The following is an 18,406-nucleotide window of genomic DNA, read 5'->3' on the forward strand; positions in this document are numbered from 1 at the left end:
GATATTGCAAGTCCTTTGAAGTTATAGGTTGTTATAGGAAGTTATAGGTAGTATCAGATTGAACTATAAGTCCTATACACAGGATCTACGAGGTCTATACCGTTCAGGAATATGCTTTTACAGATCTTCATCACGTCCTGAGTGTCATTTTCGCAAAGGTGTCTACGCAAATGTAAACATTAATTTTTGGATTCCTCATGCTCTGAATATTCCAAAAATGTATAGTTTTGCTAATCTACCAAAATTTTGAACGAAAAAACATAGTGAACCTGACTAAATGCAGCTCTTATATTTAAGGCCTGGCCTCGATGAGGACGACATAGTCCGTGACTGAAGTCTTCAACATAAAAAAAACAATAATGATTTTGAAATGCGATTGACACGGACTTTGCTGCCAAATCCGGAAGTGAACACGGTTCGCTGGTTTGATAATATACCAATACAATCATAATTTAACATTTTATTTTGATATATTAATACTATAGTATTAATTTGTGATTGGAATGATGAACGATGCTTTTTGGAATGAAAATATAAAGATATTGATTTCAATGCAGAATGAGGAAATGACGTAAAATCTCTCATCTCCTCTTCCTGTTCAGGCTGGAGTTCCCCAAGGTAGTGTTCTGGGCCCTGTGCTATTTCTGGTCTTCATCAATGATCTCTCCGACTCTCTGGAAAATCCTGGAAAATCCTCTCTATCTCTTTGCTGATGACTCCACTCTCTACTGCTCCATTCCTCATCCCTCAGATTGGCAGTCTGCAGCCTCCTCACTCTCTGCAGACCTGGACAAAATCACAGACTGGTTAAACAGGTGGAACATGTCTTTCAATCCTGACAAATCTCACACTCTTACTATGTCTCTCCGAAAGGACCGACTGGACAACCCTCCCATCTACTTTCTCAACAATCCTCTCCAAGAAGTTCTGTCGCTCAAGCTTTTTGGTCTCACTATCTGCCAGGATCTTTCTTGGGATAACCACATTTCCAAGCTGGCCTCCAAAGCCAGTCGCCGACTGGGCATCCTCCGTCGTGCGAAGTCCTTCCTTGGCACACCTGAGCTCCTCACCACATACAAGGCTTTCATCCGCAGCTCAATGGAATACTGCTCCCCCCTCTGGGCTGGTGCTCCTGCCTCACACCTAGATCCGCTTCACGCTGTTGAAACCAAAGCTTTCAGAATCATTGGAATCTCCCGCGATGAAGTTAACTCCGAGGGCTTTTCACTCACTCACCGCAGGCAGGTTGGTGGTCTTTCTGTCTTCTACCGACTCCTCTCCGGCCTTGCTCCCCCAGCTCTCTCTGTGCTCTGTCCCCCCAATATTCCTTCAGGTCGCACAAGATCTGCCTGCAACCCTCTTATGGTTAAACTGCCAAAATCTAGGCTCTATGCTCACCTTCACTCTTTCATTGCCCTTTTCTCCCGCCTCTGGAACAAACTCCCCCACTCTCTTCAATCCCACTCCTCCCTCCAGGTCTTTAAAACAGCTGTTCACCACCATCTCTTATCTTCCCCCATCCAAAACCTTGATCTTTCTACCCCCGCTAATTCACCCCAGAGTCCTTGCAGTGTTCATATGTTTTATACCTCTCCCACCTCCCCCCAAGTCCTCCCGATGTCCCTGCTCTCAAATGTTGTGTTTGTGTCCTTCCCCCTCTCTCCCCATCTTGTCTGCCGCTCCCCTTGTTTTTTGTGTTTTGTGTGTCGGTTTGACTCTTTGTGTGATTAATGTTGGCTCTTTCACGAGCCTCGATCTTGTATAGAAAAAAAAACAAAAAAAACCAAAAAAGCTTTCCATCCATGACATTCGCGGATTCTCCATTTGCAGTTTCGCCATTAACTGTATTTAGCAACATTCAGACTGGGTGCGTTTTTTATCCAAGTCCTTCACGGACCTGCCGTCAATGCCTGCCATTCAACTGAAGGTGGCACAGGAATGTGGAAGTTATTGAGGTCATACTATCCTCTTCAACTGAAGTATCAAACAAGCCCGGCTACTCCATTGTTACTCGAAGTGATTAATTTTGAGCATGTATGCCTATTGGCATACGTCACATCCTGTTTGAAACCCGACGTAGCCTCATCCCATACGTCACATCCGGTACGTTCGAAACGCTGCCGCCATTTCATCGCTGGGCGCATGGATTGATCATCGTCAGGAAAACGGGAGATTTAATTGTTTACTTATGTGAGATTCGAACGGATCGACCAGCATCCTGTCTGTGTCTTGCTTAATTCTTCCCGCGTCACATTACACGATCGGTCTTGTTTGTTGGTTCTGGGGCCAAAAGAGAACGTATACTGCACTAGATTTCTGCATCTATTGGAAAAAGTTGAAGCATCTGTCCATCCTTGTGTGTATATGTGTGTTATATCCACTGTAGATCCACTAGATTGTATGAACAGGGAATGTTACAAACCCAACACCTCTCATCCATGGATAATTCTCGTATTTCTGATATTTCTGTGAGTCTGATTGCATCCAGGGACACAATTATGGTTAACCATCACGAAATTGCCACCTTTTCTCAAAATTGCTGAAAATTACATTCAAAAGATTTATTTGAATTACACATTTCACGCTAGCAACAGTAGGCTAAGAATGTCTGGCGATCAGAAACGAGTCACTGTAAATACACACAGCGCATGCGTCAAAGGCCTTATTTAGCATTATTTTGAAAGTTTCAAAGGCTGAATGTCAGGCAAGGAAGCAGCACATACAATTTTAAAAGTCCATGAATAGACTTTTCCTGAAAGAAAATATATAGAACTAGCAGAAGTACCCAGCCTTGCCAGGTGGGGAGGGGAGGGGAGGGGGAACAGGGGGTAGGGGAGGAGGGGGGGGAGGGGGAGAAGAGGGGGGGAGGGGAGAGAGGGGGGAGGGGAGAAGAGGGGGGGGAGGGGAGAAGAGGGGGGGGAGGGGAGAAGAGGGGGGGAGGGGAGAAGAGGGGGGGGAGGGGAGAGAGGGGGGGGGAGGGGAGAAGGAGGGGGGGGGAGGAGAGAAGGAGGGGGGAGGAGAGAAGAGGGGGGAGGAGAGAAGAGGGGGGAGGGGAGGAGAGGGGGGAGGGGGAAGGGAGGGAGGGGGGAGGAAGAGGGGGGAGAGGGAGAAGAGGGGGGAGGGGAGAAGAGGGGGGAGGGGAGAGAGGGGGAGGGGAGGAGAAGGGGGGAGGGGGGAGGGGCGGCGAGCTAAGAATGTCTGGCGAGCAGAAACGAGTCGCTGTAAATACACACAGCGCATGCGTCAAGGCCTTATTTAGCATTATTTTGAAAGTTTCAAAGGCTGAATGTCAAGCAAGGAAGCAGCACATACAATTTTTAAAGTCCGTGAATAGACTTTTCCTGAAAGAAAATATATAGAATAGTTTCCTGTAAGAATAGTTTCCTGAAAGTCATGCCAAAGTATGACTCTGCCAAGGTTTGAACCGCCAACCTCACAGACGGAGCGGACACTCGAACCATTACCCACAACGTCTGTCAATAGATGTGGGTGCATGAAGAACAACCTGGAGAACTTGTTAGTCCAGTTGCCACCTATGATAAACCCTATGTGAACCCGGAAATTGTTGGTACTATAAGTTTTTTTGGTGGATTTGTAAAGGTTAGGGGGTATATGTATGACAGAACCACCTCTTGCCGCTGTAGCAAAATTGGGGAACTTCCGTAATTTGCATAAATCCAATATGGCTGATTTTCTACCTTGGTTCAAATAGAAAATCAGCAATAACTTTTGATGGAATCAAGCTAGGATGATTTTGGTACCTACACATAGGTTTTCACACATGGCGGATGCAATGAATTTGTCAAAAAAAGTTTTTGATGTTGCGAGACAAACGTAATTCAAGATGGCCGCCGTTTTGATTTGGCGAAATAGCTAATCGGCCATAACTTTTGATAGAATCATGCTAGAAGTAGCTATTCGGCTATAATTTCTGATAACATTCTGATAACTTCCTTAACCCAAGAAATCATGTTCTGTTTCACATTTTATGTGAAAAACATTCTGATAACTTCCTTAACAGATGAAATATTTTTCTGTTTCAGGTTGTGTGAAACTTTGAGACACCATGGACTGCTTGTTTGCCCCTTGTAAATCCACACGCAATTCTACGAAATGGCGGAATCTTGGCGATGGAGGACTCAATACCATCATCCAAAGCAGCAAAGAGAAGGGGGATGGTTTGCATCTGGACATTGAATCAAAATTAGCCACTAAACCCCCACCACAGCTGCGGTGTCATGTATGCTGTGGAGCATCATATACATCGAAAGAACATAGGGGACGGGACGCCACTAAAAAGCGGAAAACTGAAAGGTCCCAAAGTGAACAACCAGTGAGGCGGCGGCGGTCACAACTAAAGACATTTAACTTCAAGCTGCACTGCTTGTTATGTGGAGAAGAATGTCTACCGTTGGACGTGCGCCTTCCTAAGTGAGAAGTCATCTTTAATAGCAAGGCTAACAAAAGACTTCTCTCACGTCTACTTTGCACATACGCACTGGGCGTGGATGTTCTGATGGTTGGAGAGGAGGAAGGACCGTTCAGCCATGATGAGGCAGATGTGTTGATGGTCAGCTACATGCTTCAGGCTGTTCATGAAGGGAAAAGAGTGATTCGCATAATCAGTGATGACACAGACGTTTTCATCATTCTGATATTCTGGGTTTGGAAGCTGGGGATCACTGCTTTGGTGCAGATGGAGAAGTGGGACGGGTGTGTGCACATCAACCAAATTTCAACTGCTCTCGGAGATAAGAGCCTCCAGCTAGCTCCTTAGAATGCATGTGGTGACAGGGTGTGACACAGTGTCGTATCCCTTCAACAAGGGAAAGATCACCGCCCTCAGTAAACTCCAAGAAGGAGACTTCCCAGGGCTCTACTCTGTCATCAGAGAGGAGACGGCTACACATGAAGACCTGCTGAAAACGGGTCAAGAGTTCTTCGCTGTACTATATGGTCATCCAAAATGCACCAGCATGAATGCCGCCCGACATGCCACCTACACAAAGAATAAGGGTAAGCCACCCCTAGTGAAATCCCTCCCTCCCACAGATGAAAACTTGCTCCTTCATATGATCAGATCGCACCATCAAACGATACTGTTGAAAGCAGCAGACAAGCAGAACGCCCCTTCGCTCTGTATAACTAACTTCGGTTGGGAGATTCTCAATAGCATACCGTCTCCATTAATCGCCAAGGGACCACCAGCACCTCCTGAGTTAATTAAAGTGATAAGCTGTCAGTGCAAAGCCACCGGAAATACTTGCGCACAAGCGAACTGCAGGTGCTCCGGGGCAGGCCTGTCGTGCACAACCTACTGTCATTGTGAGGGTTCAATAGATGAGTGCCATAACCCAATGACGAAACACGAGGAAGATGCCACGACGAATGGTGAAGAAGAGGATGACACCAATGATGACAACGATATAGGGCTAGTGGATCCTGGCCTTGGTCCTCTCGAGTGCGAGACATAAATACTCAAGATGACATGATGTGCTAGTTTTAGAAAGACGTGCGGTGTGCTACATATTAGCGCATTGTTACAGATGCAAATGTACCCTGATATGTACAAAGATGATTGATGTTTAAGTATAGTTGATAGTGGGAGTGCAAAGTTGTGTGTTTAAAATGGTTTATTGAGATGTTGTGGATTATTTTATTGTAATTAATATGTGTTCGTGGACCCAACAAGGTTATTATTAAAAAATGTAACAAACATTTTGGTTGTCATATTGTTTTCGTGTTTCTAAATCTGATTCTTACCAAGTGTCAATTGCGACAGTCTTGGATTTGAGTCGACTAGCAAGGGCCTAGCAACATGAAAACCATAATTTGAGCCTTCCATTGCCTCTGCCTTATGGGAAAACCTATGGGTAGATACCAAAATCAACCTTCCAGCATGATTCTATCAAAAGATGGCCGATTAGCTATTTATCCACATCAAAACAGTGGCCATATTGGATTATGGTTGTCTAGCAACATCAAAAATCGTTTAGATGTTTCACACATCCGCCATGTGTGAAAACCTATGTGTAGGTACCAAAATCATCCTTCTAGCTCGATTCGATCAAAAGTTATTGCTGATTTTCTATTTGAACCAAGGTCGGTGGTGTCCATCTTGGATTTATGCAAATAACGGAAATTCCTCAAAGTCGCTGCAGCAGCAAGAGGTGGTTCTGTCATATATACCCCTTAAACATTACTAATCCACCAAAAAACCTTGTTGTACTGACAATTTCCGAGTTTCATGTCCTGGCAACTGGACTATGTAGGAAGGACTTCAACAGGTGATGTTATACAGAGACTCACAGCCGTTGGTGAGATGTTTTGAACTTTTGCAATTTTGAACTTTTGGTGAGATGTTTTGGAGTTGACGGAGGCTGATTCTTCCATTCTTGAGGTGTCAATTGGTCTTCCGATGGGGTGGACTTTCATTTAAGTTGGTGATTCCAACAGACAGAATGTGAGATTTTGAGTGCTCAAAAAACCCGCATGAAATTTGCAAAATGTCGCTCAATCACTGGGACGTGCAGGTCGATTGCGCCGATTTTAGTGTGATAGGGATAAGACCCTCTATTTTTGTTGGGAAAGTCAATTTGAATGGATATTTGGAATTGCTAGATATTTTTAACCGTCATGTGAAGCAAGAACGGGGTTAAGCAATCGGTTCATTCTGTCTGGCTGCAAACATCAGTTATTATCAAGGAAAAACTTATTCAAAGTGAATGTTATATTTTGAGCACGAATAGGAAAATGAACCTGTCATTTCGCAGTACTTTGGCTTTGACTTTGACCCGATCACACATGCGCAGAGAGGAGTGAGACAATTATTTTAATCTGTCTGCCTGTCTGACAGTCAAACAAAATTGAAAATCATTCCAAACAGGAAACATACTGTTTTTAATGACGTCATAAAGGACACAAACAACAAGCACGAATAACTAATGCAACGTGTTACATAAGGCGGTGTAAAAGACTCTGCATCAACGGCAGTAAAACTCCCCAAATTTTTTTTCTACAACCTTTAAAATCTGTATTTTACTTCAACTTAATTATGTACCAAGACAATGTAGAACACAAATCGCCTTTTTGGCACCTTGAAAACCCTGCCGTTTAAGCAATATGGTATTTAGATAAAATATTCCTCTATTTTACGTCATCAAGACCAAATCGGATTTGTTGTTTGCCGACTGCACCGACTGCAGTTTACAGATTTGCTGTTTACCGGCGTGGGGTAAGGGTGGTTTAATCAGCAAGGAGATGATGAGGATTTTCCAGAGTCAGAGAGATCATTGATGAAGATTATGAATAGGATGGGGGTAGTAGTAGTAGTAGTAGTGGTAGTGGTGATGGTTGTTGTTGTTGTTGTTGTTGTCAGGGTTAGTCGTAGTAGTCGTCTAGAACTGCTTTGGGGTGCTCCAGCCTTGACAGGGAGAGGAGACGTAAGGATTCCGTTGAGAGCCACACCTTGCCTACGAGAGTGAAGGAAGTCAGTAACCAAAGAGTGGACCTTTCACAGTAACCTTTCACACTCTGTTCTCTTCACGGTCATCTGCCATCTGCTTGGAAATCAGCCAACATTACTGCTTTACACAAAAAAGGTGCAAAAACAGATCCTTGCAACTACAGACCAGCAAGGACATGGAATCCATCATTGCTTCTGATATTAAATCCTTCCTCTTCTTCAATGGCTTGATCTATGATCATCAATTTCGTTTCAGGCCAGGTTACTCTACTGGGTATGGTGGGTAGTTAAGGCTTGGAGCAAGGGTGAGGAGCTAGGGCAAGGAGTTAGGGCGAGGAGTTAAGGCTTGGGGTTAGGGCTAGGAGCTAGGAGTTAAGGCTCGGAGCTAGGGCTCTTTGTTCCTTTTACATTTCTTTCTACCTTTTTAGATTTCTCTATATTTCTTTCTAATTCTCGCTTCTTTTTAACTCAACTGGACCACCATCCAGTTGAGTTCATCACATACTGAACCCTCCGTCGTCTGTCGTCGTCGTCCGTTAACTTTTCGACGTTAACACTCCAGCGTCCACAAATATCAACCGATTCCGATCAAACTTGACATGCAGCATCCTTACCCCAAGGACCAGGTTGGTATTACATTTCAGCCCGATCCGTTGAAAATGGCGGACGTAGGCGACCATTTTGTTTTTGGTCATGAAAACGACGTCAACACTCTAGCGTCCACAAATATTAACAGATTTTTATCAAACTTAGAATGTTTAACCCTTACCACACAAGGTAGGTTGCTATTGCATTCCAACCCGATCCGTCACAAAATGGCCGCCATATTGTTTTCAGCTCCGAAACGATGTTAAGACTTTAACGTCCACAAATATTTATGGATTTTGATCAAACTTGGTGTGTGAAGTTGTCCAGTCAGTTCAGTTGAGTTCTGCTTCCCTGGAAGCTCTAGCTTATTTCTTTCTCTCTTTCTTCAACTATCTGTCCAAGGAGAAGTGAATTCTTGCAGAGATTTTTCTGAAAGGTTCACTTGGCTGCGCCTGGATGGGTTTGAGGGTTATGGAGTAGCGGCTGAAACCCGAATCCTATCCAGGTTCCTCCTGATGACTCCATATTTGCTCTTTGCTTATCCGGGTTCCTTCTGATGACTCCAATGTAGTATTTGGTTTTCCATTTCATCACCACAGGATTCAGTGTACCATTGGTGGGAGGATGGGTATGGTAACTAACTGAAGACGAAATGGGACGAATCTGTGCATAAGGGAGAGTAGCTTTCTGTGGAATACTTCCTGGCTGAGTTGATATTAGGGGTGGTAGATACGGGAGAGCAGTCCTGAAGCATGATGGCTGCTTGCAGTCCCTGCCAGTTTTCCTGAGTGAACTACCAGACTCATTGGCACTGAGGCTGTTCTGTGAGAATGGCCAGAGAGATGTTGACCTTCACAAGCACATCAGATGAACCAATTGTAGCAGATAAAGAGCAAGATACATTGGCGTGGAAGTTGTTCAAAAACTAAATCCAGAAGGGATGATTTGCCATTGATAGGAATGTATCCAGGGAATGTGGAGAAACGTCCTCGAAGGGATATCACCATTAAAACAGCTTCACCTGGCCTGTGCTCCATCTACTATGTCTAGGCACCCGAGTCTTACTTCTGACACGCAGTGTGCCATCTCTCCCATAAAAGTAAACGTCGAGCGGTTGTGTTGCAATGCTCGAGACCAGGTGTCCCGTTAGTCCAGGTCAGTAAACAAACGATTAAATTTAATTCCAGTGCACTGTATAAATGTCTGACGCAATGCCATTCAACAGGTAGAACATTGATCTTGTCTGTGCATGGTTTTGGGGTCGTCAGACAAGTCAATTCCATTCCAGTAACTACCAACCAACCAAATGAAACAACATCATGTGTTCAAGCCCATTTATTTAAAGATTCCCCGCATGTGGACCAGGAAAAGCAGTTGCACTGATACAGTACTTCATTTCAATTCCACGTATCAAAAAATCAAACCAACGCCGCACCATGCGCGTCACACAAAACTAGCTCCAGATTAAATTTTCTTCAAGAAGTTTGCTTACAGCTATAATCAATGCGAAGCCATTGCCTCTATGACTTTTGGAGCCAAAATTATTTCACAAATAAATTTGAAAATGGCTGCTACTGTGATTCGGGGAAGGGGTGGAGTGTGGGCGAGTGTGTGAGGAAGGAGTCAAAAGCCGAAGGTCAAAGTACAAGGTTTTATGCTAAGGAAAGGCCTAAAAAAAGTTTAATATGAAGTAACGATAGAAGCATCAAGTGGCTAAGAAAAAAATTTGTGTTCATAATTACCATGGCTACAAGGTCACCATCCCATCTTCCTTCACACAATCAGCTAAATCCATGATGGCCTAATTGGTCTGATAAGTGAATCCCACAAACGTCAGCCATTGTGGTCTTGTTTTCTCATCCTTCGTGAACTTCATGACTTCGGCATCATTTGTGGCAGAAGGTTCGCGGGGGGACTCATGACACAACAGACAGATGGGAATGAAAGCACTCAGCGATTACTTTACCCCAAAAACAACCATCCAAAGGTATAAGATGGAACGCTCAGTTCGATATGTTAAACTGTTCATCCCCAATCAAAATATGAAACTGTTACACACAAAGTTTTACCACCTTCACAATCCTAAACCCCAAGAACATCACCAAAAATTCAAAATACTTTAAAAAAATTTAAACACAGCATGACGGCATCGTAGAATCAACCACTGCATTTGGTGCGACATGTAATAACAGAATGAAGTAGGGAAAAGGTTGGCCTATTTCCAGTAGAACAGAGGGGTCTGGATTTTACAATCATCAAAGCAATCATAGCGCGAGCATTTCAGCACACCTTATACTCAATCACCTCCTTATTCATTTCCCAGGCAGGATCCATTTTCTCCCAAAGTGCCCATTCCCCGGAGCATAATGAGCCAAGAGTACAAAGGCCGAAACAGGCCCTCCGCGTCAATAAGCCAATCCTCAACATGAGCGCAAGGCACCTGGGCCAGGTAATACGGCCCATGAGCCACAGCGGGGCCAGCCATTATAATCTGCAATTAACAAAGCACCTGCATTTTCTACTTGCAATTTCACATTTCTTTACCAAGTGCCCTGCTGTTCGACAACTGTTGAGAAAGTACGAGCGCAATGACGTCTTTCATCCCTACAGCCTTAGCCAGTCTTGTGATGGATTTTTACATCTTTCCTTTCGAGTTGTTATTTCCGGGTTTCTAATGGAAGCAAATGCAAGCTTTTAGAGACCGACTTACTTATGCAGACAAGAAAATGGAGATAGTCAGTCGGGCAGACAAAAACCAAGGTGCGATTCAAGAGGAAAACAAGATTAAGGTAAACCAATCCATGCATGTCTAAGTGAAGCTGATGTGATACTCGTCGACAGGAATGAGTATCACATGAGCTTCAGTTTGACGTGCACGGGCAGTGTGATGGTGGACTGGTGGTGGCATTGACGGGAAGTGGTGAGGGCGGTGGAGGTGAGGGAGGTGCAATAAAACGCACAATTGAGAGAACTCTTTCGGCTAAACCGCATGAATGTTTTTTTTTAAATATAATACGCGATTCAAAAGCATCAGAATGTGGTGTGCGCTTAAATACAAAACAAAAAAGGTTTCTTCACTCTTTTCAGAAATACAATAATCATGTGAGGGTGAGTGGACCCATGGTCACTTGTCATGGCTGGCCTAGCATGTGATGGATAGTGTGCAACTTTCCGTGGCCGTACGGCTACGTTGCAAGGAAAAAGTGGAAGACGTTCGCACAGAGGCAAAGTGTGGCAACTCCGGCAAAAAAAGAGAAAAGACATCACAAGTGTACTTTGCTACGTGGTCCATTACATAACAACTGTTACAATGCTATATGCACCCGCAGTGCCACGCATGCAAACGGAAACACATCCTCAAAACATCTGAGAGCATTCTAATTGGCAATAATCTTCCGAGAAGGCGCGATTTTGGCCGAGAGCGTTTTCTCTCATCGCAAGGGTCATGTCGCACAGGCTACGAACCTTTACCATGCCCAACTTGTGACGCTTGCCAATCCGCATCTGATGGTGATGTGTTTCTACGTCTGGCCTCGGACACCGACAGCCAGTGGCACCCTCTTCTATCCCGGCCCCACGTACGCTGCCCAGTGCACCGTGCCTGCCACCTTGTGTCGCGTACAGCGCGTGGGCATCACCGGTCACCCCATCTCTTTCCAATGCGCCAAAAAATCCCGCACGCTTCGAACATCCACTCCGCACTCCTGCGCAGCCAAGATTGCGGCCTGTAAACAGAACGGTAGCATTGGATCAGTTACGAGCAACCGATAACTAAATAAATAAAATCAGAAAGCTCCACAAAATAAAAACCAGCAGTAGCACGCTCGCCTGACATTTGACCCCAAGCTCAATTAGTATCTCTCAGTGTAATCTTGCTCTTATACATTGCTGTTCCATTGGTGTGATTTTTCATGGAACATACCACCAAGAAAAGGAACACGTCAGGCAGGTGCATTCACCTGCATGCATTTGTGCACATAAAATAACATTCCCGCAATCGGAAAATGTTCCTTTTGTTTATTGCCAATGACGCATCACGTCATCAAAAGCCAGGTGCAGAATCCAGTACAGCAGCTTTCAATCTGGAAATTGATGTCGAAAATCAAAACGTCCCCTGCCGGGCCATTTATAAACTTGGAAAGGTGGGTTTTCATCCGAGAGCTAATGACAATCCGCATACAATATACAATGATGAGGAAGATGGTCTTGGTTTACAAGTGACAACTCGCACAATCATTCTGTGTTAGGAAACGAGACGATGAGATGAGAAGGCAAAGGGCTCCTTGCTGTCCCTCCACAATTATCGTTCACAATTCAGTGTCAGAAATAATAACTGCAATTTTATCACCATTTTGGCTTTTTGGGGGTTCCAGCACTACGAGCAGAATTGTGGGCTCAAGGGCTTTGCAGGGGTGGCACGTTTCACCAAGTAAAGCAAAAACACAGCCTCACCTTGCACACTGTCCCCCACACCACAGGAACAATTCCAATGTACAAGACCATCTCAACACCTGCTAAGCTGAATTGGGAGGGGCTGGGGGGTGGGAGGAAGGATCTAAGAGAAATAAATTATGAGAAAAACTGGGACAGCCCACACTCTTTCGGATTGGTCGACAGGTGGTTAAGAGATTGAAACTCCAACTTCAAATGCCTGGCTCTTCAGTTAGTGGGTTATCAGCCTGGTCAACCACCCCGATGTAAAACCCTCAGACGAACAACCAAGCGCAGTTCCTCCAAAGAGTGAATGACGTAAATGGTACCATTACAAACAGGAGTGAGGCCTCGCCAAGCAGAATTGGTATGGGAGAGCAAGCACTGCTGGGTCTGCATTCAGTTTGTGTGGGCAGGCTGGTGTGAGGGAGAGGGCAATACCTCTCTCTGTGATTGGTTACTGTCTAAGCAGCTATGATGAGGAGTATGAAGAGGTTGAGATTTGGGTCGTGGCATGTTGGTAGTTTGACGAGAAAGGGATAGGGAGATTGTAGATGCTCTGAGGAGAATAAGAGTATGGGTGGCTTATTTGTAAGAGATCAGAACGACAGGAAATGGTGCAAGGGAGCTCTGTGGCATTTGTGGTTCTCCATGGTGGGAGTAGGAGAAGGAAGATTGGGGTAAGTGTGGTTTTGGATAGGAAGTTAGTAAAGAAGGTGGTGGTTATTTTCAGGGTGAGTGAGTTGCTCACGTCTTTAAAGCAGATTGTTGAGTGAGATTTGCTGAATGATATTCCAAGGTATGCACCTCAGTTGGCATCCCAGGACCAGGAAAATGAGTTCTGGAATGGTGCGCAGCACGAGAAGTGATAGGTTTCCCATTGGGTGATGGGATAGATGTTGGAGGTGATTTGAATGGGCATGCAAGTCTTGAAACAGGAGGTTATCGAGAGGCATGTTCACGCCACGCTAAGTGGCTACCTGGGACCGGGTGGGCGGTGATTCGATGAAGCTGCAGGCTCAGTGTGAAGCTGGGTTGTCATGGTGATGTCGTGCATGGTGGACGCAGGTTTTAAATCGATATTCTCAAAATGCATTTAACGTCCCACACGAGTTAGCAACTCCCCCCGCTCCCACCTTACTGTTTTGTACGATCGTGAAGATGATGACAATTTTGGACGGCCCCTTATATCATTTTATTAGATACTAGCAAAAGTACCTGTCCCCAGTGATGGGAAAAGTTTAAGTTAATCTATCAATTTAAATGCCAATCATAGATGAATAAGGTGTGCGTTTTCACTTGAAGGGGTGGCGGAGTGTGCATTTTCTCATGTCGTACGTATGTCCGTCTCTCTCTCACACATGTGTTCTGTCATTACCTTGTATACAGTCGATGCAATATGATTGAAAAAAACCAAAAAAAACAAGAGACAATACATGCCCCAGACCGGTCTCAATGAATGTTCTTGTACCAATAAAAAAGGGCATAACTCCGTGAAAAATTGGTGAAAAGTCCTGAAACTCAAACTTTTTCAGTAACTTATCATACTATAATTCACCAAATGTCCGTCTGTCTGTCTGTCTGCCCGTCCGTTCCCAGGTACCGCAAAAACGACTGAACCGATCGCAACGAAATTTTGGGTGGGTAATCCTGGGACCCCCTGGAGTAAAATAGGCTATATTGTTTTTACAATTTCAGCTTTCGTCTCCAGCATTTTTAGGTTTGGACTCCCGCCTAACGTTATTGTCCTGGGTACTGCAAAAATGGCTGCACCGATCACAACGATACACCTCCATGACCGTGCGATTCCCACGGGTGACCCCACTAGTTATAATAAAGCCATGTACCAAGTTTCAGTTGAATATGTTAAAGGGTATGGGGGAAAGGTGCACAAAACCACAGGTGGGACAGACAGACAGATGGAGAGATGGAGAGATGGAGAGCAACCCCATAGTCCCCTCTGGGTATGGGACGAATAATCATATACAATAGCAGTCATCATGAGCATCATTTCACAATAGACAGAGAATCAATTGTGAATCCGACATGCTGGTTGCATCACCACCGACGCATGGCTGTGCCATTGATGCAGTGCCCCTGTATATATGAGGACAGGAATTTAGAACTTGGCCAGGGTGGCGGGTGATAACTCGCCTTCTCTTGGTGAAAACACACCGTGATATCTAACACCCACCAACTAATGGCAGCAGACGGATCTCCAGCTTGACGTCCATCTGAGGGACAGTATGCCCAGTGATGCCACGATTCTGTCTGTGAAGCACCAGCTTAACAGTCGAGGGAGGTCGAAGGTTCAAACCCAGGCCAAGTCAAAGACTTTTTTAAATGGTACGTGCTGCATAAAAAAAAATAAAAAAAATAGAGCATGGAATCCACATAGGTTGGCATCTATCGGGATGAGAAATTCCTCATTGGAAAATTCCCCGCTGAGTACAGTGAGAAAAGCGGTGCCATTGTTTTGACGTCACTGGTACCCAGAATGCCCTGGTAAGTGGCGGACCTTCCTCCAAGCTCAGTGGCTGTTTGTCTTGTCGAACATTTTTGTGTTGTCTCGTGTATTCATCATTATGTCCATGTGTGTGAGATGTGTGTGCATGTGTGTGTGTGCATGTATGTGTGTGTGTGTGTGTGTGTGTGTGTGTGTGCGTGAACTCCACTATAAACCTCAGATCCTGCATTAAAAAAACCCTGTCAGACATATTAACAGTTGACCATAACCAAATGAGAGAGAGACAGAGACAGAGACAGAGACAGAGAGAGAGAGAGAGAGAGAGACAGAGAGAGAGAGAGACAGAGAGAGAGAGACAGAGAGACAGAGAGAGAGAGAGACAGAGAGAGAGAGAGAGAGACAGAGAGAGACAGAGAGAGAGACAGACAGACAGAGAGACAGAGAGACAGAGAGAGAGAGAGAGAGAGACAGAGAGAGAGAGAGACAGAGAGAGAGAGAGACAGAGACAGAGACAGAGACAGAGACAGAGACAGAGACAGAGAGAGAGACAGAGAGAGACAGAGAGAGACAGAGAGAGACAGAGAGACAGAGAGAGAGAGAGAGAGAGAGAGAGAGAGAGAGCACTCAGAATGAGATACCAGGTAATGCATGACTGTGGGTGTGAGCAAAGACGTTAGCATTGTATAGCTGGAGAACAGGAAGAATTGCTCGGATACATTACTGCCATTATTATAGGCTCAAGGAGGCGCCATCAATTTAATGTCATCACACATTTTTCGGGATAAATCACCTGTCGATTCCCAAGCTTTGCAAACACATAGGTGAGGAGGCGGAATAGTAAGTAGCACATTTAGGTTGGTTGACAGGATCCTGGCAGACACCCAGGGCGAATCTGGCTCCAAAATCAAAGCTTCTGTTTTTTTTTACCCAGGGGCAGCACTTTTGCACAAATTGCTCGGCAACACACTCTATCCACGCAGTAATCGATCAGCTGCTGCCACAAGCGACTTCAGGAAGAAGAGGGATACAAATCACTAATTTTGGAAAACATAACCTCTAACCCATGTTCAATGCACTCCTCACTCACCTCCCCGCCTCCTCCTCCCCACCATTGAGCATTACAAAAAGGTTGCTTCCCAGGAGTATTTTATGGCAAAGGCAGGTTTGCATGAAACAGCCCAGAGGCACTGTTAGGCACTGAACCCACCACTATTTCATTCAAATGGTCTCTTTCATTTCTAAGCATAAGACCACTGCACACCATAAGTTGAAGTAAGGTCATAAAACTGGTCTAAAATAAAAATCTCAGGTATTTTTTTTTGTAGTATTGGACCTTGTGATGAACAATCTCTTTCAGTATCTGCACTAGGTCATACACAGACAGAAGTTCTGCGACTCATTGGGACTGACACAATCTGTCAACTTTCCGACCTGGATCTCAGTCAACGGAGCATCTTCTCTTCTAGACTTGATTATGACTAACTTCCCTGCAAATGTCTGCTGCTCTTCTTCTGCTCCAATCGGTTCATCTGATCATGTGCTTGTTAAAGTGGACATCTCTCTGGCCATTCTCAGAGAGCCTCCTCAGCGTCGACGATAGTGGCATTTCACTCAGGCCGACTGGCACGGTCTTCAAGCAGCCATCAATCACCTGGACTGGTCTCCCATCTCTACTGCCTCTGACATCAACTCTTCCAAAGTAAATTGCTCTCTCTCATGCACAGATTTATCCCATCTCGTCTTCAGTTGTCATACTCTTCCTCCTGCCCATGGTACACTGAATCTTGTGGTGAGGCAGTTGCCCTGAAACAACTTGTCTTCGCCTCTTGGAAGGCTAATCCAACTGAAGGCAATCGCCATTCCTTTCACAAAGCTCAGAACAAGTGTGTGTCTACCCTCAGGAGAACCAGGAAACAATATCTCTCTCCTCTCAAGACTGAACTCTCAAACCTCTCTCCCTCCTCAAAATCCAAATCCTAGTGGTATCTGGTCAACTCTGTTTCTGGTGTTTGTTCCCCCTACATTCCCTCCCTCACCTCAAATAGCTATACAGCCGACTCCGCATGTGAAAAAGCAAAATGCCTCAACTCTGTGTTTGCCTCAAAATCTTGTGTCCCAAACCAATCTCTCTCTGTACCCACCGTACCCAGTCAAACCCAGCTGCTCCTGGACTCTGTGTCCTTCTCTCCTGTCAAGGTGCAGAAGTTTATGTCAAACCTCGACTCTGATTCTGCAAATGGACCAGACTGCATCAGCCCACGGCTCCTAAAATCCTGCTCTGCTGCTCTATCTCACCCTCTCTCTGTTCTCTTCACCCTCTCTTTTGCACAAGGTCAACTGCCAGCATCTTGGAAATCAGCAAACATTACCGCTTTACACAAAAAAGGTGCAAAAACAGATCCTTGCAACGACAGACCAATCAGCCTGCTCCCAATTATCAGCAAAGTCATAGAATCCATCAGTGCTTTGGATATCAAATCGTTCCTCTTCTCCAATGGCTTGATCTCTGATCATCAATTTGGATTCAGACCAGGTTACTCTACTCTGGACATGTTGCTTCTGCTGTCTCAACAATGGATGGAGGCCCTCAACACCAAACAGGAAATCAGAGCTGTCTCCCTTGACATATAACGTGCCTTCGATACGGTCTGGCACCCCGCTCTGCTCACCAAACTCTCCTCCTTTGGTATCCATGGAAACCTCCACACATGGCTTGCGGACTTCCTCACCAGTCACAGTCAACGTGTGGTCCTGAATGGATTTCTCTCATCTCCCCTTCCTGTTCAGGCTGGAGTTCACCAAGATAGTGTTCTGGGCGTTGTGCTTTTTCTGGTCTTCATCAATGATCTCTCCGACTCTCTGGAAAATCCTCTCTATCTCTTTGCTGATGCCTCCACTCTCCCCTGCTCCATTCCCCATCCATCAGATTGGCAGTCTGCAGCCTCCTCACTCTCTGCAGACCTGGACAAAATCACAGACTGGTCAACCAAGTGGAACATGTCTTTTAATCCTGACAAATATCACACTCTCACTTTGTCTATCCGAAGAACGTCTGGACAACCCTCCCATCTACTTTCTCAACAATCCTCTCCAATAAGTTTTGTCACAAGCTTTTGGGTCTCACTATCTACCATGATATTTCCTGGGAAAACCACATTTCAAAGCTGGCATCCAAAGCCAGTCACCGACAGGGCATCCTCCGTTGTGCGAAGTCCTTCCTTGGCACACCTGTTGTTCACCACATACAAGGCTTTCGTCCGCCGCTTGATGGAATACTGCTCTCCCCTCTGGGCTGGTGCTCCTGCCTCACACCTAGCTCGGCTTCACGCTGTTGAAACCAAAGCTTTCAGAATCATTGGAATCTCCTGCGATGAAGCTAACTCTGAGGGCCTTTCACTCGCTCACCGCAGGCAGGTTGGTGGTCTTTCTGTCTTCTACCGACTCATCTCCGGCCT

The 18,406-nt window shown here is 45.2% G+C and overlaps 1 protein-coding gene across 1 annotated transcript in view; it reads right to left on the bottom strand.

Annotated features, from left to right (window-relative positions):
• Nucleotides 1-9,373: 9,373 nt before the first annotated feature.
• Nucleotides 9,374-18,406, bottom strand: part of SMG5 (SMG5 nonsense mediated mRNA decay factor) — a 290,371-nt gene continuing 281,338 nt past the window's right edge. The window contains exon 23 of the mRNA XM_068106896.2: nt 9,374-11,778. Within this exon, the coding sequence (XP_067962997.2) occupies nt 11,695-11,778 (84 nt within the window). The 3' untranslated portion in view covers nt 9,374-11,694. The remainder of the gene's footprint in view (nt 11,779-18,406) is intronic.

This window comes from Myxine glutinosa, chromosome 2 (genome assembly GCF_964187855.1).
Source record: "Myxine glutinosa chromosome 2, kmMyxGlut1.1, whole genome shotgun sequence".
Taxonomy (NCBI): Eukaryota; Metazoa; Chordata; class Myxini; order Myxiniformes; family Myxinidae; genus Myxine; species Myxine glutinosa.